Genomic DNA, 23,106 nt, shown 5'->3' with positions numbered 1-23,106 from the left:
CTGCCAAGCTGCTCAGATCAGACTGTGGTACAAACTTTGTAAGTGCTTGCAGAGAACTTCACATTGACAAGAAGGGCTGTCACAACGACAAAATCAACACCTACCTTGGAAACAGTGGCTGTGAGTGGCATTTTAATCCCCCACATGCCTCTCACATGGCTGGATCATGGGAACGCATGATCGGTGTCAGTCGGCGAATTCTAGATGCGATGCTGTTGGGGCACGGAAAGGCCACGCTCACACATGAAGTGTTGGTGACGTTCATGTCGGAAGTGACCGCTATCGTTAATGCAAGGCCACTTACAACAGTTTCCACTGACCCAGAGCATCCTGAGATTCTCACTCCTGCCATGCTGCTCACACAGAAGGCAGCCACGCCCCCAGTCATCCCAGGCCACTTCGACGACCGCGACCTGTTCAGAGCACAATGGAGACGGGTACAGCATCTGGCCAACGTCTTCTGGGGACGATGGAAGAAGGAATTCCTAAGTGGACTACAACCTCGTCGCAAATGGAGAACACCTAAACCCAACCTACAAGTGGGGGATGTCGTCCTGTTAAAAGATGGGCAAGAGCATAGGAACGACTGGCCTCTTGCTATTGTTATGAAGACATTTCCTAGCCAGGATGAAAGGGTGCGGAAGATCCAGGTACAGATAACTCGCAAGGGTGAACGGAGGTTGTACTTAAGACCTATTAGTGAAGTCATCCTGCTGGTTCCGAGCATCCACACCCGATAGCCTCCTTAAATCCTTTGGAAAAAGTGGGTGTGGGTTAGTATGACATTCTGATAATGTCAGACGGGGAGTGTTCTGTCCCTCAGTTTTGTGTTGTTTGTTCCTTTTCCGGAGGTTTGTTTGTTAGATGTAAGTTGTCAATTTACAGTCGATCCTGTCGCGCTGCCATTTAGTGGAGTAGGGTGGAGACAGGAAGTACGTCGAGCGCCAGATAAAAGTGCTGCGGAACACGGAAAACGGGTTGCTCTTGGATCCAATCCGGTTACTTCTTTTACTTTTGCACTTCTCAAAGGCATAATCTGTAAGTAATATCTTTTACGATTGTAGCCGCTACTCAAAATGTACGTTTTTACATTGAAACCGAAAGTTAAGTATTGTGATCTTTTTCTTGCAGTTTTACAAAAATAAAGTGGATCGGTAAAAACCACAGAACGCTTCACGAGTGGTTACTGAAGCCATATGTTTAGCTCGCTGCCGATGCTAAAGCGCTTAGCAGAGGGCAGAAGACCAATAACTCCATTAACCAACTGTACATTATTTTGAGTCCAAGTCTACATGATTTTATAAAAATAATAATAATAATAAAAGAACCTTTGTAAGAAATGTGCCTCTTGTATACTCAGTCCAGCCACAGCATTGTTATCCTTTTGTTACATTACAGATGTGTGCGTATTTCAATTTGAATACTGGTTTATTGCTTTTCGAAGCCGCATGGTTCTGACCTCGTCACTACCTGTGGCGATACACTTCATGTCACGCATTTATGCCAAAGGCCTCAGTTTTCCGGTCATTATGTCTCGGAGCAGCTGGACAGAAAGACCGTCCGAGCGTGAGATGAGCGACGCTTCCTCCGGCGATCAGCCTCACTCGGCCTGCGTGATGACGCCTCTGAGGACACGCCCTCTTGGGTGGTGACACAACCTCGGAAAATCTCTCGGAGGGGGAGGGGGCGTTCCGTCGGCCGTCGCACAGACAGCAGTCAGCAGCTGCAGCGCAAAGACCGTTATATTTCACAAAAACACAATACGATTTAATTAGTTCGGAAACACACAGAACCACTACGCACATATCCAAAATGGTGGACCGCGAGCAACTGGTGCAGAAAGCCAAACTGGCCGAGCAGGCGGAGAGGTACGATGATATGGCAGCTGCCATGAAGTCGGTAAGTAGGCTTCTTCCTATTTTCTGGTGACCTTTGTCTTATGAATGTTTTTTTTGGAAGAATATCCTGGAAAATGTCTGTGGGGCTGATGGAAATGTGTTACAGTAAGTTAGGCCAACAGGCGCTCGGACCGGGCGTCCATGTCTGAGCGCATTTCCAGTCCAGCGGACAAATCACACCGGATGAAATTTATGACTAAAGTAAAAGGAACAGGGACGAGTATATAGTTTGGCCGACCTCCTGTAGAACAGCTCGGTAAGGCCTTTAAAGCCCGTCTTCACACGTCTTCCTTTTTATGGTCGATTTGTGGGTTTGAAGCAGGGTTCGATAAGACGACGGTATGTTTGAAAAATCTCAGGGAAAGTGATCGCTTTTATTGCCGCTGTGCCTAGCTGGACTCTGCATGTCTGAAATGCGACTGTTTGATCTTGGGGCGGTGCCTTTCAAAGGCTTCTATAACGACCAGGCTGTCCGGTTGTGAAAAAACCCAGCGGAATAAAACGCTGGCCGACTGAAAGGCGGCGTTAATGCTCCGTGTTCAGGGTCGAATGTGTGTTTAATAACGATTAAGAATCAAAGCCGTCGAAAGAGGTACCTGGGGGCTGAACAGAAAGAAAGAGAGCGAGAGATTGGTTGTACCGCGACTAGAGTATTGAACCCTGCTGGTGGTGGTCCAGTTTTAAAGATGCTGCCTTCGAAGCAATCCGCCGTTATTTTTTATTGTAAATTTCCTGCTTGTCACCAGCGTCTTTTCACTCGGTCCACATTTTGGTGCATTGGACAGAACAATGTCGGCTGAAGAATGATTGGGATCGATTTGCGCAGAATCAGTGCAAGCAGAAGAAACGCGTCCACCTTTCTGATGTAGGTGTTGGGTGGAGTAAGCGCTCTGAAATGCATAGCATATTGCATCAAATGCGGTCGTTTTTCGATCTGCAGAGGGTGGGTTGACAGGATTGGCTGCGTTGTCAATGCTCTCTAGCAACCACATACCTGCATCCTCACCTTCTTTCAGCATGTTCGTTTACACAGGCAAGCGACAGCATCTGCAGCACAGGCCCACCCATAGTGCAGCATTTTATGAGTTTTCATCATCATTGTCGCCTCCTTGAATATCTCTGTAGACAGAATGAATGGATGGATGGATTAAAAGGATGAGGTAAGAGATGCAGCATTTGTGAGGAATCCCACCTGCCTGCATTAAAGAAAGATAAAATCAGTGGATTTTTCCTTTCATACACTAGCTTTAGCTCCAGTAGCCAACCAGTAAGCCACGAGCTTGCTGAAAGCCAGTGCTGCTTTCACAAGCAGAGTGTAGTGGTAATACCAGACGGGGGGCCCAGCTCCATCATCCACCATTTTTGCAGAGTCAGAGCTCCAAGCTGTCTCTCACCCAGTCAGTCTCTCTGCAGTGCCGGGTGGTGGGGTGTGTCTGCTGCCTCGCCCTTCAGTTCAGGGGAATCCCTTGCTACTGCAGACATGATTTCTTTGCCAGTGGAAGCAGGAGAAGCAGTTATTCCGCTCATCTCAGGAGGAGTGCAGTGTCTCACAATGAGGCACTGATGTAATTAAACAACTAAGGACCAACAATGGACCACTCCATCCATGAGGCCGAGCTCAAATATTGTTAGAAATTATGATACTAAGGTCCCATAATTTGTACAAAAAAGCACAGTGTACAATTATTTATTTGGGAAGATATTATATACACATATTTTAAAGTTGCTATGTGAACTAAGCTATTAGTTCAGCTATTTGAATTAAAAACCTCTGACATCATTGACATGAGAGACTGACAGCTTCTGGGTGGAGCCAGGAAAAGAGAGTTGTATTTTTGGTTTACTGCATAACCTGGAAGTTGTACAACCTGAAAATGTTCTTATATAACCTTTTATGGTGTTAAAATTTATTTATTTACATCTTAGGTTAAAGTGCATATTTTGAGAAGCAGATCTTTCTTTGGTACTCTAGAATGTGGTCATTGTGAAAGAATAGTATATTAAGCGTATTAATTTCAATTGACCTTCAGGGGTCAGTTTCAAAACCAACTGTTGTCAGATTAGAGTTGCCTATCTAATGAGACTGTTATATCATACTATCACACTGGCATAGTGCCTTACTGCAGCTACTTATTGTTTAATGCTGATGCAATAAAAGTGGATTGGTGTTCTAGGTTTTAATGTGCAATGTTCTTTAAAATTATTAAGTATGAGATTGTATTTTCAGATGCTGTACCCTTCCTGGCAAAAGAGACAACTATTGCCAAGCAACTAAGGCTTTTGGGGGAACAATTTATGGGTTTCCTGGCTTTTCTTTTACAGTACATGTAAAAAAAGACACATTTTTACTTGCTTGGTCCTAGCACCATCTAGAGTACCGTATTTTCCGGACTATAAGTCGCACTTTTTTTTCATAGTTTGTCAGGGGGTGCGACTTGTACTCCGGAGCGACTTATATGTTAAATAAATACATTATTACAGAATTTCACATGTTCGTTATTTTCCTCACTGACAACCACAAGAGGGCGCTCTAGGCGGGTGTACTGAGGAACGAGTTCCTTTAGCTTCTTCTACGTAGAAGAAGAAGCGGTGCTTCGTCTATGGAGTTAGACTTGATTGTTTGGTAAACTTGCTCGGATGTTCTTTATGCTATAGTTATCTGAATAACTGTTAATATGTTACATTAACAAAGCAGACACGTACTCAGTTCGTTGTGGGTCATGTAGCTGAATTTGTTACGTTAGCATACTGTAACCCTATTGCTAATCCATGCGAATGGATTGCTAATTGCCTTTTAAGATGAAATGTATGTTCTTGGTCTCAGATTTTATCAAATAAATTTTCCCCCAAAATGCAACTTATAGTCCAGTATATCTATTTTTCTTCTTTATTTTGCATTTTTTGGCTAGTGCGACTTAAACTCCAGAGCGACATATAGCCCAGAAAATACGGTATATCAGTCAACGGCACTGCAGGAAATAACAATAATTGGGAGATGTTACTCTCTAAATATAGGCTATTTGTGTGTTTAAAGGGATCTCACCATTAATTGAATACGTACTATAAAAATGCTGAAAGTCGCAAAACACCCATATGTATAATTTCCCACAACTCTGTGGCTAAGGCAAGGCAACTCCTCAGCTTGTTGGTTGCCGGCCAGTGCCATAAGTAGCGTCAATTCCAGTCCTTCTTATTAAAACATCTTCCAGTCTTCCCTGTTTGTTATATGTCATTCCTTGATTATCCAATGATCATCTTTGGTGTTTTTTTAAGCTTTTCTTGATTTGTGGCATTTATGTCTTAATGGTTTCTCTCCAGCGGCCATCGGAGACTTTGATGAATTGCTAATTTTGGTCATATTGTGCAGCTCCTTTGTCTCTCGTCTACCACACAGTTCATAAACATCTGTACCTTGTTGTTCGACTAGGGTACTGCCTTGCTTGTAGCCCTTAATATTTGATTTGTAAAGAAATACACACTATCGCTATTGCATAATCATAGGTATGACTCACCAGTGATGTAAATCCCCTGTCCAATCATAGACTTGTTGAAGCCTCATTAACATACTAATATCTACTCAGCACGCTTGGAATCCAAGACCCTACGAGTGGAAAAGACTCCAATCCATACCACGCAAAGCTGAGTTGCCCTGAATTAGTCACTAGTGGTAAAGCAGCAAAAAAAGTGCTTGACATGTGGAATCTTCCTGTTTGGAAGCAGAAAATTTAGATGCGTTTTGTGAAGCAACTTTTTTAATTCCTTCAAACAAAACTATGCATGATCTGGTTTATTAAATCTCATTTGATCAAGTTAACCCCTCAGCATCAATTTCCACATCAAATTTAAATCTGTAACTATATTTCAATACAAATGATTGATAAACAATGCTATTTACATGTTTCAACTTCCATTTTAAATTATATTAGTTCCTAATCTGATTGACTCAGTGGACCACCCAGATCAGTTTTTTGTATAGACACGACCCACACGACCACTGACAGACAAGTTGCCATAGCAACAGCAAGTAAGAGGGCAGAATTAGCCATGGTCAATAGGTTGTACGATGTTGGCTCACCAGCCAGCCAATATCCCAACTGCTTTGCATCTTATAGCTCAAATATGTAAATAGAGAGATGGTTGGAATTGATCTTAATTCGTTTTTAGATCTGGAGTCAGAAACACTTGCGCTGAAAAATTGTTAATGTTTAAAACTTAATTTTAAGTTGAATTGAACTGAATCAAAGGTTTGATGTGCAAAATTATATTGAAGCAGTCCAGCAGAAATATGTTGAGATGATGGGTGAATAAGTAGGTTTATTATGCATTTCCATGCTTGCAGTCTGCAGAGCTCGCTGTTGCTTGTTATAGTGCAGTGATATCAATCTAGGGGAAATTATAGTGTGCTGACTTGACACTACACACACTTTTTGTAAGAAGTATTTGTCTTTGGAAGTGAACGGCGCTCAACGCCAAGTTGTCCATTACGCCTAATGAGCTGAGTGGGCTGTTCTCTGGTGGTTGGCAATTCAGTGTTTGTACAGATGTGGTGTTAGACTACAATTCTCTTTAAACCTGTTTTTGGTCATAATATAGCCAGTCATCAGACTGTTTATTTAAACAAGCATTTTATATGAGGAAGCATTGGTTCTGCCACAGATGGTGCTTGGCTGCTAATATCCACTGTTTGTGCCAAAATAAAAATAAAGAAATCATAGGAGACAATCAAGATAATCATCTCATTCAATCCCCTGTTGACCCGAGTATTTCACAACCCCAGTTGCTTGATCAAAGTGATGAAATAACATCTATTTTTTTTAAATTGAGGATTTGCACATGACTATGAGAACTCTCATTAAGTCAACTTCATTTGGTAAACCTGTATGAAATATTATCCTGGATCTTGTGTTTTTGTTTTTTTATGTATAAAATTTCTAAAACAGTGGGAGTAGGATGTTACATCTTGGGGGAGGAATGACAGCATACTTAGTATCAAGACAAAATCAGTTTTATAGTCCCCATATGTGCTTTTGTAGCGCTTGGATGAATGAATCTCGAACTTCAGCAATGCATTTTCCTGGAGTTATCAAATCAAATCAATCTTTATTTATATAGCGTCTTATACAATCAAAATTGTTTCAAGGCGCTTTCCAGAATCCCAGGGCCTAACCCCAGACAAGCAACAGTGGCAAGGAAAAACTCCCCTTTAACAGGAAGAAACCTTGAGCAGGACCAGACGCATGTCTCAGTCACCCATGTTTCTGCTGTCATCTGGACCTGCAACACCTGTCACCATCACCATTGTTGGGGTTTTCCAGATTGTTCATGTGCCAGCCCAAATGTTACAGTGTAAAGTGTTTTCCATAGATCAAAAATGATCAGAATATTTTTTAATCAATGAGATTGTAGTCTTTTATTATGACTAAAAGAGGTACTCCTTAGGAGGTGTAAAAGAATAAACATGTCACTATCCTGGATCACATTTGATGATCTTACAAATACCTTTCGCAACATGTCCCCTGAACCTTCTGTGCTCTTTAAAACATTACCAGGGCCGGTGTTTTTTCTTTTATCATTGATTACTGACAGATACAGTACAACTATTTGGCTAGTTATAAAATGGGAGAGTAATGATTAACCGATAATACAAAAGCCAAAGGAGTGATTATTAATGGAATATCAAAGTAAATAATTGAGGTTAAAGAAGCTGTGACAGGAAACATTTAACTACATTTGCCTAATTAGATTTAGGTTTTGACCGTGTGAATATTTGTTTTCCTTAATCTTCTTATTACAATAATTTAATAACTTCTCTTTGTTGCTTTGGTTTGGATGACAGTGGTATTTGTTTCAGATAAGCTGCCCTGAATGAGTTAAAGGATTATTAGAACTGGAATATATTGTACACATTAAGGTAGTTGACAAAATTGAGACAGCTGGATATTGAAGCCATTAAAACAATTGAGTTTAAAGTCTTAGGGTTATTATGCACTAAGTATGGTTATTAATAATAGGCCACAGTTTTTCCATATGCAGAAAATGAGTATCGTGTAGAGTCTGAAAAAGCAACTAGCTTAATAAAATCCCAAATTTTAATATACTCGAATACAGCTCCAATTAGGGAAATAGTCAGGAAGTGAAGATGAATATGTGACACGTGTGCCAGCATGCATCAATGCAGGAGTTTTGCTTTTGGGAACGCTTTCTGTTAAAAACAAAATTATACAGACTTTTATTAGATAGTTTTTCCACTCTTCATTCCAGTCCTATAACCAGATTCCATTTTCTGTCAATCAGCCTGTTGAATCAGGCTCTTTTGTCTTTTTGGGTATGAAAATGATCTGGAATCCCAGAACTATATAGAAGCATAGAAAAAAAGAGCTACTTAAACCTAGCATTGCTAAGAAACACACCCTCTCCTTGCTTCCCTTTTTCTCACACCAGACTCTGTGTCAATTCACATTGCACATGAAGTGGTCCACGCTGTATTTGTGCTGGGCTATTTTGCACAGGGTTGGTGGGGATCATCACATTGGGTCGAGCACAGCGAGTGAGTTTGTGTAAAATAAGGAACCGTGGAGTTAGTGTCCTTGTTATCCATCTAATGAAAATGTCAGTGGTGAGGTTGGAGACCCCCCTAGGCTTTACTTGCTTATTGTTTTTGTCTCTCTTATGACATTGATGGCTGAGAGCTGTCGAAGAGGGAATGATTGATCTTTGCCTGGCTTTTGTTTGTCCCATTATTTAAATGTTTCAGTGTTGACGGCCCTTTTCAAGCATGAGGCACGAGAGGACAGGCGCAATTGATGAGCTCAATATGTAGACAGAGTCTTATTGTCACTGAAGCAGCGCAGGGTCTGACTGGGCTTTCTGCTCACCCGCACCCTTCTGAAACAAAGGCGGCCATGTTTTCACAGTCATGGCGTTTACACCCTCATGGTTTGCTCTCTCCACTGTTCCACTTTTAATTTACTCTTTTGGCAACACACCCTGGTTGTATATTAAATATAACATAATGACGCATGACACAGAGCTAAGTCCATGTCTGTGCTTCAGGAACAACTAATGCGTGGGGGAAGGGTGACTTTCTCCTGTACTCCCAGTTGTCGTTATTATGCAATGGAAGCCATTATGGCTGTATGTGTGCATACACTTCAGTACAGAGTTCACAATATTTATGTCAGTTATAAATTTTACTGCACAATATGTGAAGGCAGTCCTTAACAGTACAAAAGACTACAGTCCTGCTCACGGCTTTGTTCATACGTGGTTTGTCATTTTTTCTTTATGTCAGGTTTGATATGCAGTATTTAGGATACACAACTCAGCCTCTACAGATCTACAGATATTCTACTTCTCTGTAGGATATATTGGTGGGCATTTGAGTTTCAGTGTTGTACTACAAAGTTACAAGTAGAAGCTAATGAAATTAGATTTAAAAGATATGGAATACATTATTTTTTATTTCAGTTGTCAGTTTGCAAATTTGTGTCTTGTAAGAAGAAGTCACCATTGTTTTCCGACACAGCTTAAATAATAATTTAAACTTTAAATTATTATTTAAATTTATTATTTAAATTTTGAAGAATCATTTCAAGAGATGATCTTAAACAAGTGCTGGTGTTTCACGTGCTGGGTCTATGTTTTTGTAACATCAAACCAGGGAAACAACGCACTACCAGTCTCTTCCTAGATGGCGGGACATCTTTGTCCATGCTGTCCACCATTCTCTCCATCATATCCAGCACAGACAGAATGGCCCACAAACAAGGAGATTTTGCAGTTGCTATGGAAACAAGAGATTGCATCACCAAATTTTGCTCCCCCTACAGGCTATCTGTAATTGTTACTTCGGTACTGGAGCGCAGAAGTTTGTTATGTTTGCAGTAATTGATCAAACAAGCACTCTTCACATTCACTTGCCTATCATTTCTTCATCCAGTGAAATACGGAACAGGGATTAGCAGTAAATGTTAGCTTAATGTTTGCTGGAGTGACACCTAAGGATCAAGACAAAGCTGCTGGATCACAATGAGTGAGGCAAAGTTCTGATTTTTAACTTCTGATGACATCAAGGATACTGCGGCATCCAAGCAATGTTTGTGCTGGATCCAAAAGCATCTTTTCTCCATTTCTGTATTGAGTAGCAGGGCAGTAGATGTGATGAGCAGTAACTGCAGTGTAAAGAGCTGCTCTGTGATTGGCTTGACCCACTCTTTTGTTGTCTTGAATTCTGTAATAAAAAGAAAGTAACAACAGGCTTCATTCTCAGAAAAGGTTTGTAAAGATGCCTCTGTTGCACTGTCCCAGCGGGATATGAAGGATTAAATCCCCCAGCCAGACACAGTGCTGCCCAAACAAAACAGCCCATAGCATCATGGACAGCCAATCAGAGCTCTGCTCAAAAGATGATGTCAGTGAGCTTTAGGGACAGTTTGTTGCTTTGGCTATGTTACAATTTTTTCACCTTTTTATTTAAAAGAGAGTTTGTCAGGATGTCACAAAATTCTAATTTTTTAATAAATTATTGTCATTTTGATCAGGCAAAAGTCTGGTTTTGGACATAAAAGATTCTTTGATAAATGTGTGCTGACTGTTTCTCCCGGTTCTCCAGGTCACAGAGCTGAATCAACCACTTTGCAATGAGGAACGGAACCTCCTCTCTGTGGCTTACAAAAATGTCGTCGGAGCCAGGCGCTCATCCTGGCGCGTCATCTCCAGCATTGAGCAGAAGACATCTACAGATGGAAACGAGAAGAAGATCGAGATGGTGCGAGCTTATCGGGAAAAGATTGAGAAGGAGCTAGAAGCTGTCTGCCAGGATGTTCTCAACCTCCTTGACAACTTCTTGATCAAGAACTGTAATGAGACACAACATGAAAGCAAGGTCTTCTACCTGAAGATGAAGGGTGACTATTTCCGCTATCTGGCCGAGGTGGCCACGGGGGAGAAGAGAGCCTCGGTGGTTGAGTCCTCTGAGAAGTCCTACAATGAGGCTCATGATATCAGCAAAGAGCACATGCAACCCACCCATCCTATCCGCCTGGGCCTGGCTCTCAACTACTCCGTCTTCTATTATGAGATCCAGAACGCCCCGGAGCAAGCGTGCCTCCTGGCTAAGACCGCCTTTGATGATGCCATTGCCGAGCTGGACACCCTCAACGAGGACTCCTACAAAGACTCCACTCTCATCATGCAGCTGCTACGAGACAACTTGACGCTGTGGACAAGTGATCAGCAGGACGACGAGGGAGGAGAAGGCAACAACTAGAGTCCAAAACCTCATTCTACCAAAACAACACAACCTGCGTGCTCAAAAAATGAAGGCAAAATAATGATAATAGATTAAAGTTCTTAGAAATGTTTAAAAAAAAGAGGGGTGGGGGTGTTGGGATGCAAAACTTCGGTCGCCATTTTAGCCGATGGTACTAACACGGCTGCTGTTCTTTATTTTTCAACAAATAAAAGTGAAAAATGTAGGATGGCGAGGGGGAAATTGGTTTTAAATGTAACCTACAGTTCAAAAATAAAAGATTCAATCCCCTTCTTGGTTCACTCTGCAGCATTTGCCAAAATACCACTTAAGCAAGAAGTTTGTCATTCATCAGTGTGACTGTTGAGTAATGGAGCCTTCACACTGGCAGACTGATCTCATCACACACGTTAGCCGAGCTGTCATATTTGGAAGATTCGCTTATCAATGCTTGAGGAACAGGAAAGTTAGAGCAGTGTCACAGCTTTGTGTTGTGTGAGTAAGCAGGCAGACAGGTTCTGAAGATGAAGATGGTGTGACTTTACTGTGCAACATCTTGATCATGGAGCGAAATGCAGGTCGTCTCTGTTATTTAAGATCACATGAAAAGTGTTTCTGCTTGCTTTATGTCAGATATGTGTCCAGCTCAGTCAGTCATACTGTAACTAAAAAGACAAATTTAAGTAAACCTAGTGCAGTTTATCCCTCTCATGTGCTGATGTGCTTTATTAAATAAATTAAGTGTTTTTGGACACCTACCAATTATTGTCAGTACTGTCGTCACTGTTCTGTCGGCTCCTCATCGTCATACCAAATTGTGTAATTGCTAGAAGATTTGTCAACAAATAGGAAATTAAACAGAAATATGGTGATATAACCCTTTAAAAAAGTCCAACTTTATGTCATGCTAGCTTTCCCTAACATTAGAAGTCAACACCAGGAACTGAAAATTGATTATCAAATTGAATGATCGGTGGATGGAGCACGTTGGATTTGTTGTCTTCAGTCGATTGGTCCAGAATGCACTTGCCTATCATTTCTTCAGTGTGAGATGAAAACTGCTTCAATATTATCCATAATACAATATTGTGCATGCTGGTGATGTATTTATACAGTAGCTTCAATTTATTAACTTATACTGTAGATGTTATGTATTCATACAAACATGTAATTACTAGACATAAATTGGATTATTTTCTATTTATTTCTTATGATTGCGCTTGTTAGCTACATCTTATTTTAATCTGTGTTGACCTTACTCCATTTGCTGAAGTGGATTGTTAACAATAAATTGCTCCGTTACAGAGACGCTATGGTGATATACAATTCTTGGTAATGGTAGCAAAAAGCTCCAGTATCGACCAGACTACTTAGCATTGTAAATGATGGTGGTTTGAGTTCCAATTTAACAAATGTAACCCCAACTCCGTGTTGGTGTTGATAAACTTCCTCTATTTGAAGCATCTAAGAAGCACCTTTGCCATCATGGTGCCACCAGAGTGGAATACAGAGACTAGAAGCAGCAGAAGATGGACAACAGAACCAACAGAAGAAGGTAAAGATTTGTAAGGTAGCTGCTAGAATCAGGGCCTCGATAATCACAGTTTTTCATTTTCTGCAATTACAGCCCATTTTGAGGAAACTAAACACCAGAGTGAAGATAATGGCTTTTTCTCCATATTCTTTAGTGATATGGACTTGAAGACTCGGAAACCATAACAAATGTATAACTCAATTACTTCACCTCCCAGTCAGACCAGTCTGTGCTGCATGCTTAGAGTCCAGGTGTGTCAACATGCATCAGTCAGTGTATGCATTCATTAACCTTTTGATATTAGACAATGTATTTAGACAGTCACAAATCTTGACATGTTGCAATGACGAGATGGACCTGGAAGAGCTCCAATTCACCACGACTTCAGCTCCAAAATTGGGGAAACAATGGAGAAACCCCACCCCCTTTATAACACAGGAATAGAATGCAGCAGCTTCCAGCCTCGCCCTCACACTGATGGATTACCACTGGCCAGTCAGAGGACAGGATGGTCTTCTGCCCATGCATCACACATGGTAGGTCGAAGATAAATCCATGTGTGAATTACAAGAACTGTCCTCACCAAATAACATCTTTATGTCTTCCAAAATGTTCTGAACAATATGGATCTTTTAGAAATTGCCAGGCTTTGCTTTGTTCAGGGCTGGATAGCTGCTAGATTGATGGGGATTTGCATGAATAATTTAGGCCTGTGTTAAACTGGGAGGAAACAGTGACTCATGGAAGAGTTAAAATTCAAATGTTAAGTGGTTTTGAAAGTAGTGCCTCCCTTAAAGGCAGCGAATGTCTGGCTCCCATGAACGGCACCGGTCAGTGTCACCAAGTGCCATATTATGGATGCAACCTGAACATGACAGAGTCCTTTAAGTACATTATCCACAGTACATTTGGATACATAATCAACTAATAGAGCAGAAATATCTAAGTTAATTACAGCAGACACCAGAGGTCTGAGGCTGGCACTAATTCATGTCTGCCATCTCCTCTCTGGAAGTACACAGCATGCTGGAGGTTTAGTAGCTGTGGCATCTATAAATAGACCTTCCCTGCAGGTCTAGAGTCAGGAGTAGATCTAGAATGTGCATTAGTGGGCTGGTAAGTAACGCATATGACTGCAAGCAGAGAGAGAGGAAGGAGAAAAAGTAGTGATGAAAACCAACAACTGCTCAGATGATTACCAGAAACATCTTCCACTTCCCCCTGCATCAATCAGTCTTCATTTATATAGCATCTGTTACAATCAAAATTGTCTCTAGAGGCTTTACAGAATCCCAGGGCCTGACCCCCAACAAGCAACAGCGGCAAGGAAAAACTCCCCTTCAATCAATCAATCAATCAATCAACCAATCTATCAATCTATCAATCTATCAATCAATCTTTATTTATATAGTGTCTTTTACAATCAGAATTGTTTCTAGGCGCTGTACAGAATCCCAGGGCCTGACCCCCAACAATGGGGACCCTCCTGCTGATGGCCGGCTGGGTAGAGAGAGAGAAGAAGGGGGAGGACAGGTAGAGGAGAGAATAGGTAGAACATAGAAATACATTATATTAATTAAAATAATCTGCCGGTAGAGTCGGGTTGGGTGGGTCAGTGGGGTCAGAGGTCAGTAGGAGAGGAGGAGAGGAGAGGAGAGGAGAGGAGAGGAGAGGAGAGGAGAGGAGAGGAGAGGAGACCATGACCCAGTTAGGTGACAGAGGCCTGTCAGGTGATCATGTTTCTGAACCCGGCAGCCTCAGCCTATAGCAGCATAACTAAGATGTTAACCTAATAATTAGACGACCCCCTACAGATGATAATTTGTCTGTCTAGGATAATAACTGGAACTACAGAATTACTGACAATAAGCTTTTTCTAAGAGGGAGGTTTGAAGGCTAATCTTAAAAGTAGAGATGGAGTCAGCTTCCCATACCTGGACAGGGAGCTGGTTCCGCAGCAGGGGGGGCTTGTAGCTAAATGCTCGGCCCCCCATTCTACCCCTAGAGACTCTGGGGACCACAAGTAGACCAGCATTCTGAGAGCAGAGTGGTCTATTTGGATGATAAGGTGTCACTAGCTCCTCCAGGTAGGATGGCATCTGAGGACGTTGTAGGTCAGAAGAAGAATTTTAAAAATTATTCAAAATTTAATGGGCAGCCAGTGAAGAAATGCCAGTACAGGAGTTATGTGATCTCTTTTGTCAATACCTGTCAGAACTCTAGCTGCGGCATTTTGGATCACCTGGACGCTTTTTAAAGAGTTGTTTGGACACCCTGATAATAAAGAATTACAACAGCCCAACCTGGAAGTAACAAATGCATGGACTAATGCATGGACTAACTGTTCAGCATCAGTAGTTTCCTGATCTTTGCAATGTTTCTCAGGTGAAAAAAGACATTTCTAGAGACTATATTAATGTGTGAGTTAAAGGACAGATTTTGGTCAAAAGTTACTCCAAGATTCCTCACAGGGAGACTAGATGCTAGGGAGATACCATCTAGAGTGATCATGTGATCTAATCTAGACCTGAGAGGTTCAGGACCAAACACCATGACCTCAGTTTTTCCTGAGTTCAGGAGAAGGAAATCTGAAGACATCCAAGACTTTATGTCTTTAAGACAGGTCTGAAGCTTCATTAACTGCTCTGTCTCCTCTGGTTTCATGGATAGATATAGCTGAGTGTCATCAGCATAACAATGAAAATTTATCCCATGCTGCCGAATAATGTTCCCTAAGGGAAGCATGTACAAGGTGAAAAGGATTGGTCCAAGTACAGAACCTTGTGGTACAGAACCTGTGGTACAGAACATGACTCCATGGCTGACCCTACTGTATGAAGAGGGAACGCCATGGACATGAGCAAACTGGTATCCATCAGATAAATATGATCTAAACCAGTCTAGTGCTGTCCCTTTAATCCCAATCACATGTTCCAGTCTCTGTAACAGGATGCTGTGACCAACTGTATCAAAAGCTGCACTGAGGTCCAGCAGAACCGGCATAGAAACCAGTCCATGATCTGAAGCTATAAGAAGATCATTAGTAACTTTAATAAGTGCTGTTTCTGTGCTGTGATGAGCTCTAAAGCCTGACTGAAACATCTCAAACAGGCAGTTTCTTCGCAGGTGCTCCAGTAACCGAGTCACCACCACCTTCTCAAGAATTTTAGAGATAAAAGGAAGGTTGGATATTGGCCCATAATTGCAATAAGCTGTTAGTAGCTAGTAGGTGTAAGCTGAGTAGGTCAGTGGAGTCACAGGTCAATGCACAGCTATGAAGTCAATGATGCCTGTAGATGGATACAGAGAGGAGAGGAAGCCGTGAGCCAGCAGGATGGCAGAAGTCTGTCATACACAGGTTGATTATCTAAAAGCAGTAATTACACATCACAGCCCATCCTGTGGCCCCGCATGACCCAATTCTTCCACATCCTAGAAATGTGTTTTACAGGCTCCTCTTCATCCATATGGAAATGTGCGGGTTGTGAGGAATTAATTTATTTGCTGTGCAAGGGGGTTGAACTCAAAATTGAACAAACATCCAAAGTAACAGAATCGTTTTGCTTTGTGGGTTATGAAATCATGTGAAGGATTGTGTCATTGAGAAGGACCAGGCCCGTCACCCACAAGAAAGCCGACAGGAAAGAGCGAGCCCCGGAGTTTTGGTTTCTGTTCTCACCTCATACCATTACTGAGCTGAGCAGAGTCTAAAACACAAGTCACACCTCTGAGCTGAGCACTGCATTAAGAGGACCATCCCAAGTCTGTAGAGAAAATAAAAGTAAAACGACAATTACTGTCGGGGAATGTTTGTGGTGTTACACTTGGGTGCTTAAATATTTAATTTAAATTAAAATTAATGAATGATCACTTAATTGAAAGCAAATGTATATTTGCTTTTATATACATTTTCACATACATGTGGGTTTGATGTCGGTGACCAGTCTCAATTATTAGACGTGTATATTCATAAGGAAGATAAATGGAGCCAGTCATGGTGTTTGAGTTGAAGAAAATGTTGTGACTCTCAGAATTCTGTCTCTCTCCATCAGACTGAAAGAAATATTCTCAAATAAATCTGTAAATATAGAGTAGCAAAACAACAAAATATGCAGAAAGAATAATGGAGTAAAAGTTTAATTTGGCAGGAATTTTTAGACATACGTATACATATACCTTCAGTTAATGCATTCAGGATCAGCGTGTTCTTTCTGTGCCTGTGTAATTTTTCTCCAGGTAATGTCCTCCCACAGGACATCCACAAACATCCACATTATTATTCCATTATCTTGTACAAATGCAGCCATATGTGTACTAAAATACATGTGTGTGTGTGTGTTTGTGTGTGTGTGTACTGGTGTTTGTGTACTGGTGATCTGGTTCAGGTTGTATTCCTGCCTGATGACAGCTGGGATGGACTTCAAACAGGAGTAGGAAACTCAGTCCTAGAAATCCCACTCTGGCCAGGTTTTCTGTCCTGCAAGCTAGACAACCGCTTTGACCAACTTGGATCCTAGGAGAAAAATGCACATCTATCTGGTAGGACAGAAAAGATGGCCTGACTTATAGGACCGGGTTGCCAACCTCTGACGGTCAAAAGAAACAGATACTTATGTATATGTGACATGTCAAGTGGTCAGAATTAAATTATGTTCTGCTCTAACAATAACTAAAAATAAAAACATCAAGAAAACAATACCGCTAACTCTAACGATAAATTACATGCACACAGACACAGAGCCACCTTTATTCTCTACTTAGTCTGTAATCAGTTTGTGACATGCTTCATTAACTATGCATCAATCTGTGTATTAAATATGCCCTGTGATAAAATTATGCCTTTATGGGGTTTATGCCACATTTCCCTGCACATGCATGAGAGAAATTGTCTCATTTATCAGCGTATGTTATACTTATTTTACATATAATCAGAGTTACTTGTAAAAAAACAGAGATGAATAGTCCCCTTGAAAACAATAATCATGATGTATTATGTGTCTGCAAACGACCCTTAGGATTAAGAATTAATCATTTTTGAAATTGCATGGATATTACTAATGGATATTAACTTGAAGTTTTAGCATTTTTCAGTTTTGGCTTTAGACAACAGACTGATGTTGTCTTAACAAAGTAACAAATCTAGAAAAAAAAAGACACAAGGTATTTGTTTTGCTTTATTTATTTATTTTATTTGTTCATGGCAGTAATTTATTTTTTTAAAATTTGTGTGGTGTAACTTAGAGGACTCCACAGGAGGGAGCTCTGTGTGTGTGTGTGTGTGTGTGGGTGTGTGTGTGTGTGTGTGTGTGTGTGTGTGTGTGTGAGAGAGAGAGAGAGAGAGAGAGAGAGAGAGAGAGAGAGAGCACGTGCGGGCATGCATATGGATGTCTGGGTGAGATCGACCTCAGCTTTATCTGGATTCAGATGCAGAGAAAGCAGCAGCGTGAGTGGACATATAGCACTGCTTGCAGATGTGCACGATGCTCAGTCACTTTGGCTCATAAGCAGAGACTGAGCTGAGAGGCAGAGGGAGGTCAGTATTCCTCATCGCGCATGCGTGCGTGTGTGTGAGAGAGAGAGAAAGAGAGAGAATGGGGTGGTTGTGCAGGTGGGATGCCTGTCTTCCTACTTCTGCTCCACAGCCTTCTTGTCCACAGTGACAGGTATGGATGTCTCGGAAGCCTCAATGGCTGCCACTTTCAGAGGGGCTTCCACAGTGAGGACCCCATCAGGAGACAGGGAGGAAGTTACCTTCTCAGTATTGGCTGTAGAGGGGAGCCTATAAATGAAATCATTGGTGAGTCTGAGGCAGCACTATAACCTGTTCTTTGGTGTGTGTGTGTGTGTGTGTGTGTGTGTGTGTGTGCGTGCGTGTGTGTGTGTGTGTCTGTGTCTGTCTGTGTCAGTGTGTGTCTGTGTGTGTCTGTGCTGGCCCCTGGATGGCAGCAGAGTCTTGCAGCTCAGTCAGGACAGCTGTCAGGACACTGCTGATTTCCACAGCATGAAATTCAGCTGTGAGCAGTTGCCTGGACCCGTACCAAAGCTACAGAAGGAAATGCACTAGGGTGGCATCACAAAAAAAGCCAATCTGTGCTGCAATGGATTTATGACAGGTTTGCTTCTCTGTACCACAAAAACCAGTCAATTAACCTATTTCCCAGTTTGTTGTTTAACTGATGCCAGTTAAAATGGTATAAACACTAATCTGATCTCTCTTTATTAGCAATTTACTGGGATATTTTTAAAATAGTGTGGATCCTTTCACTCATTTATTAAATATCTCCACCCTTTGATTATTTTGCTGGTTCATTCTGAATTTCACTAATTATTTCAGATTCACTACCAGTAGTGATACTTTCCCATACAAACGGCAATAATTTGAATCGTAACTTTCACTCAAAATCAAGTAAAAAACTCAGTGTCCCCCTAAAATACTCACGTGTATTTCCTTGTGAAGGTTCTGGACACAAATCCATGTTCGTCCTTCTTCTCTTCATGCTTGCCTGGATGACAACAGAGAGCACAGTTCAGTCTAAATATGGAACTAATCTGCTCTACTCTGGGAAGAATTCTGTTTGCTGGCCCAGTTTTTCAAGAGTGCACCCTGAACATGTTTTTAAAAACAAAGAAACCCAGTCCAGTTGACAGAGAAAACTACCTTGGATACAATGACCTGGATGACTGAGAATTTACACAGACATGTTTTTAAAAAGGAAAATAAGTGACAATTAAAGGAACTGAGACTTTTGAGCCATACGTAGAGACCATTTTAGACTTTACTCTCTAATCTCACATCCTGTCTACTGCTTATACAATGTGTTACTTTATTCGTGTACATGAGCAGAGGCCTCTGCTGATGGGCAGCAATAAAGAACATGAGGTGTCCTGCGAAGATGGAAGATGAAAAATCCCCATTATATGGCCATGTTGTCCTTGAGCCTCAGATACGACAGAGGCGCAACAGCAGAGGTTTTCACAGTAATTTTAAATCCTTTATCCACAACTGAGTTGCATGAGATCATTCTATTATTGGTGCATGCATAAAAGGGGCTGACGATGTCATCTATAAAAATATTCCTGATCTCTCTGGTGAAACATTAGAAACAGGACTCAGCAAATTCCACTTGGCCTCAATTCCGTGCTTTGTTTACCTTCTGATTTCCTGTCTACTGGCAGCTTCACAGAGACATTGTGTCTCTTTCGAGTGCAGGACACTGGATCAGGACTATGAAGGGGCCCTTTTAAAGCAGCAGACAGAGCAGTGAGTCATGGCTAAAGCCACAACTGCAGGTAAGTGGCCCTTTGTGAAATAATGGTGAGGCAGAGCGAGAGTGGCGCTGATTTCCGTTGGGTTTCCACTTGCTTTGGCCACAAACTCAACAGCCATGCTCTGCGTGCTGTTGATGTAAAAGTTCCCTCACACATTTTGAACCCTTTGTTGTTCCTGCTGCATGTGTTGTTCCTTATGTTGTTCCTGCTGTAGCAGTCCTGCAGCCAAACACACCTAATGGCTGAACTAAGGTCATAACAATGTAGCAGTGTTGTCCTGTGCTCTGATCTGCCTGTTTGTTTTTACCTGATCTCGCCTCACTTTCTATTCTACCGTGAAGACACAAATCTTAGCACAGTGGAATAATCTGTTTCCAAGCCTTGATAATTAATGAACGGATGTTAGAAACACACAATACTTTGTTGTGGTCTTGCTTGTAACATTAATAGGCCTTGTCAAGACAGAGTGTAAGTTATTGAAAGTTGTTTTTAATATCTAAGAGAAATACATCCTGATCCTGAGTACAAAGACTTTGAAAAGTGTTGGAAGACTTACCAGTGATTTCCACCATTCCGTCTTTGGTCTTCACCACCAGCTCCTCTGGTGAGAAGTGATTCACGTCCAGAGACACCTTCCAGGATTCTGGGGTCTGCTTGATCTCCGACATGCCACTGCTCATCTGGCGGGACAGTGCACGGGCCTGCTGAGCCATTGTGGCTCCTGGGTACAACCCATGGGGCATCACAAAACCCATATCAGGGGCCAGGATGGAGGGCCTTATATACCCGGGCCAGTGGGTGTTGGGAAATGTGCTCATGTCCTCGGGCAGAACCGGCATACCAAAAGCCTGGTCAAAGATTCGGCTGTGCTGGTGCCAGTCGCGGAATGGATCCCAGCTGGGGCTCCGGAGCAAGGTGAAGGGAATGCGTCTCTCAGCCATGGCTCGGTTCAGGCTTTCCAGGCTTGTGTCTGAGTGCTGTGCCTCTTAGCTGAGAGATTTTATAGACCGCTCCTATTTAAAGAGTCCTCCCATCTGTCCTGAGCCCCAGCCCACCCCCCTCCACGCGTTTGTGGAATGGGCTAGAAGTTCTATTAGTAGCAATGGAGGCACACTGTTGGAATCCAGGCCTATCACAACTGCCCAGTACTGCCCAGGATATAAGCCCGGTCTCCCTCCTTTCTGCCTTCTCACTCCTCCCATCCGAAGAACCCAGTAAGCTGCTGGGAGATCAGTCTGTAAATCATTTTATGTGGTTTTAACTGGGAAATACTGATCTACTGCTGTTATAGTCTGTGTCAAACATGATAAATGATAATACCAGTATCATTACTAATCCATAACAACATTTACTCAAGGGTGTACGATCAGAGTTCAGGGATACTCTTTCCAAACTCCCAACATCCCTTTACTGTGTTGTTCAAATTATCCCATACGAATTCTTCACATTTGAAATCACTGTAAAATGAAGGCATTTGTTTTAACTATAAGAATTGACTAGTGCCGCCTGGGTTGGGGGGAGGGGGGTTAGAATTCACTCAACATGGGGGATGGTTCACTCAACATGGGGGGGGGGGGTAGAATTCACTCAAAATGGGGTATGGTTGACATCCCCTTGTTGAGCGGGGGTTTTCCCCCACCCCCAACACTCATGCTGGTGAAGCCAATTCAATCAATTCATCTTTATATACCGTCTGTTACAATCAAAGATTCTCTCACAAAAAACTGCTGGTACAGCATGTACATAACACGCAAAATGAACAAGGAGTAAGAATAACTAATTTAGGCGTTATTTCTGTTTATTGTCAGGTATAATATGTTCTCCTGTAAATTTCCCCATTGTGGGACAAATAAAGGAATCTGAATCTGAATTCTCCTACTGCTGCTGAGGTCTTAGTCAAACAACTGTCAACCAAACAACTGGTGGTGTTTAATGGGGGTGATGAGAAGAATCCAAAGGTGTTACCCCCATCCACCAGAAGAGATGATAAAGCCAATTCAATTTAGCCTCTCTTATAATCAAAAAGGTCTCTATGGGTGCTTTATATAAAACCCAGGGAAACAACATGATGTCGGGAGTTTAGAAATGTCATCCCTAAACTCTGAACATACACTGAAGCCAATTTTGTTATGGATTAGTCATGATACTGAGATTATCAATGGCCTGAAATAGAGTCATGAGCAAGAATGTGTCTGTATTTTATTACCTCTCCCCCACCATCATTGAGGTGTTGATGTGATTGATGAGGCTCCTTTCCCATCCTCCTCTGGCTTGATGTGCTGATTATCTTATCAGATACCCACCATATTACCCATTGTTCCTGAGGTCTGTAGCCCAAATGGCACTGCTCCCCCACTTTTTTCTTTTCTCCCGTTTCTTCCCTTTATATTGTTCTGATTTGCATCCTGACCCATAGCCATTGTATTCTGACCCAGAGCAAGTAATCTCAAGGTCCTTTTATTCAGAAAGACAAAGGGACCCTGAGATTACTGCTCTGGGTCAGGTCAACGACTTCGACCAGCTCCGTCCGTTTACCCATGTATTTCTATACGTTATAATAAACTCACACCACAGCAAACCTATAACCTGAACTCGAGTGATTTCCACAACAACATTGTTATAGTAGCATGTATTGGAATGTTGTTGATATCAGGTGAATGGTAAATAACCGTTTATTTTATTTAGTCTCATGAAAAGAAAGGTGGTTGAGGTTTTCGGTTCTCCTCTTGCTCTGGTCGTGCCCGAGGTCTTAAAGGTGCCTGTTAAAGAATCTGCTTCAAGAAAAGCTCATTCGGGAAACCCTAAAGAATATAACTTATACTATCATTGGCTCTATTTGTATTCTCACCATTAGATATTTTATTTTTATAAATAGAAAACGGCTTTTACACAAAGCCTTTTTTTGGTAATAATGAAAAACTTTGAACTGCAGATTGTCAGTATTTGGCAGAACTTGTTCATACTCGTATGAGTGCCACCTGCAGGCACAGCAACATAAGATTATAAATGAGTAAGAAGTGAAAATTACTTTATTTATGCATTTATTTCTGTTTATTGTCAGGTATAATACATTTTAAACTACAAAGAATGATATGGAAAACCAAAGGAAGGGTTGGAATAATAACAACACAAGAGGTTTACTGAATATCATAGAT

The 23,106-nt window shown here is 41.7% G+C and overlaps 2 protein-coding genes across 2 annotated transcripts; one reads left to right on the top strand and one right to left on the bottom strand.

The window, feature by feature from the left end:
• Positions 1-1,661: 1,661 nt before the first annotated feature.
• Positions 1,662-12,454, top strand: ywhag1 (3-monooxygenase/tryptophan 5-monooxygenase activation protein, gamma polypeptide 1). Its single transcript, XM_011618016.2, has 2 exons — positions 1,662-1,899; positions 10,510-12,454. Exons 1-2 carry the CDS (start codon positions 1,813-1,815, stop codon positions 11,164-11,166), a joined length of 744 nt encoding a protein of 247 aa, XP_011616318.1. The 5' UTR covers positions 1,662-1,812; the 3' UTR covers positions 11,167-12,454.
• Positions 12,455-16,806: 4,352 nt separating this feature from the next.
• On the bottom strand, positions 16,807-20,902 carry hspb1 (heat shock protein, alpha-crystallin-related, 1). The gene is made up of 3 exons (XM_003976963.3): positions 20,508-20,902; positions 19,122-19,185; positions 16,807-18,461 (listed from the first exon to the last, which is right to left on the bottom strand). Exons 1-3 carry the CDS (start codon positions 20,890-20,892, stop codon positions 18,308-18,310), a joined length of 603 nt encoding a protein of 200 aa, XP_003977012.1. The 5' UTR covers positions 20,893-20,902; the 3' UTR covers positions 16,807-18,307.
• Positions 20,903-23,106: the final 2,204 nt, after the last annotated feature.

Source organism: Takifugu rubripes, chromosome 15, assembly GCF_901000725.2.
Source record: "Takifugu rubripes chromosome 15, fTakRub1.2, whole genome shotgun sequence".
In the NCBI taxonomy this organism is placed as follows: domain Eukaryota; kingdom Metazoa; phylum Chordata; class Actinopteri; order Tetraodontiformes; family Tetraodontidae; genus Takifugu; species Takifugu rubripes.
The sequence above is the reverse complement of the archived record's forward strand: the minus strand, read 5'-3'. Positions and strand labels throughout refer to the sequence as shown.

What these genes read in the sequence shown, in the direction of transcription:
- ywhag1 (XM_011618016.2), top strand. Translation starts at nt 1,813, where the DNA reads ATGGTGGACCGCGAGCAACTGGTGCAGAAAGCCAAACTGGCCGAGCAG. An exon ending in TGGCAGCTGCCATGAAGTCG is followed by an intron (nt 1,900 to 10,509) that starts GTAAGTAGGCTT and finishes CCGGTTCTCCAG; the next exon opens with GTCACAGAGCTGAATCAACC.
- hspb1 (XM_003976963.3), bottom strand. Translation starts at nt 20,892, where the DNA reads ATGGCTGAGAGACGCATTCCCTTCACCTTGCTCCGGAGCCCCAGCTGG. An exon ending in CGGAATGGTGGAAATCACTG is followed by an intron (nt 19,186 to 20,507) that starts GTAAGTCTTCCA and finishes GTTGTCATCCAG; the next exon opens with GCAAGCATGAAGAGAAGAAG. An exon ending in ACCTTCACAAGGAAATACAC is followed by an intron (nt 18,462 to 19,121) that starts GTGAGTATTTTA and finishes TTTCATTTATAG; the next exon opens with GCTCCCCTCTACAGCCAATA.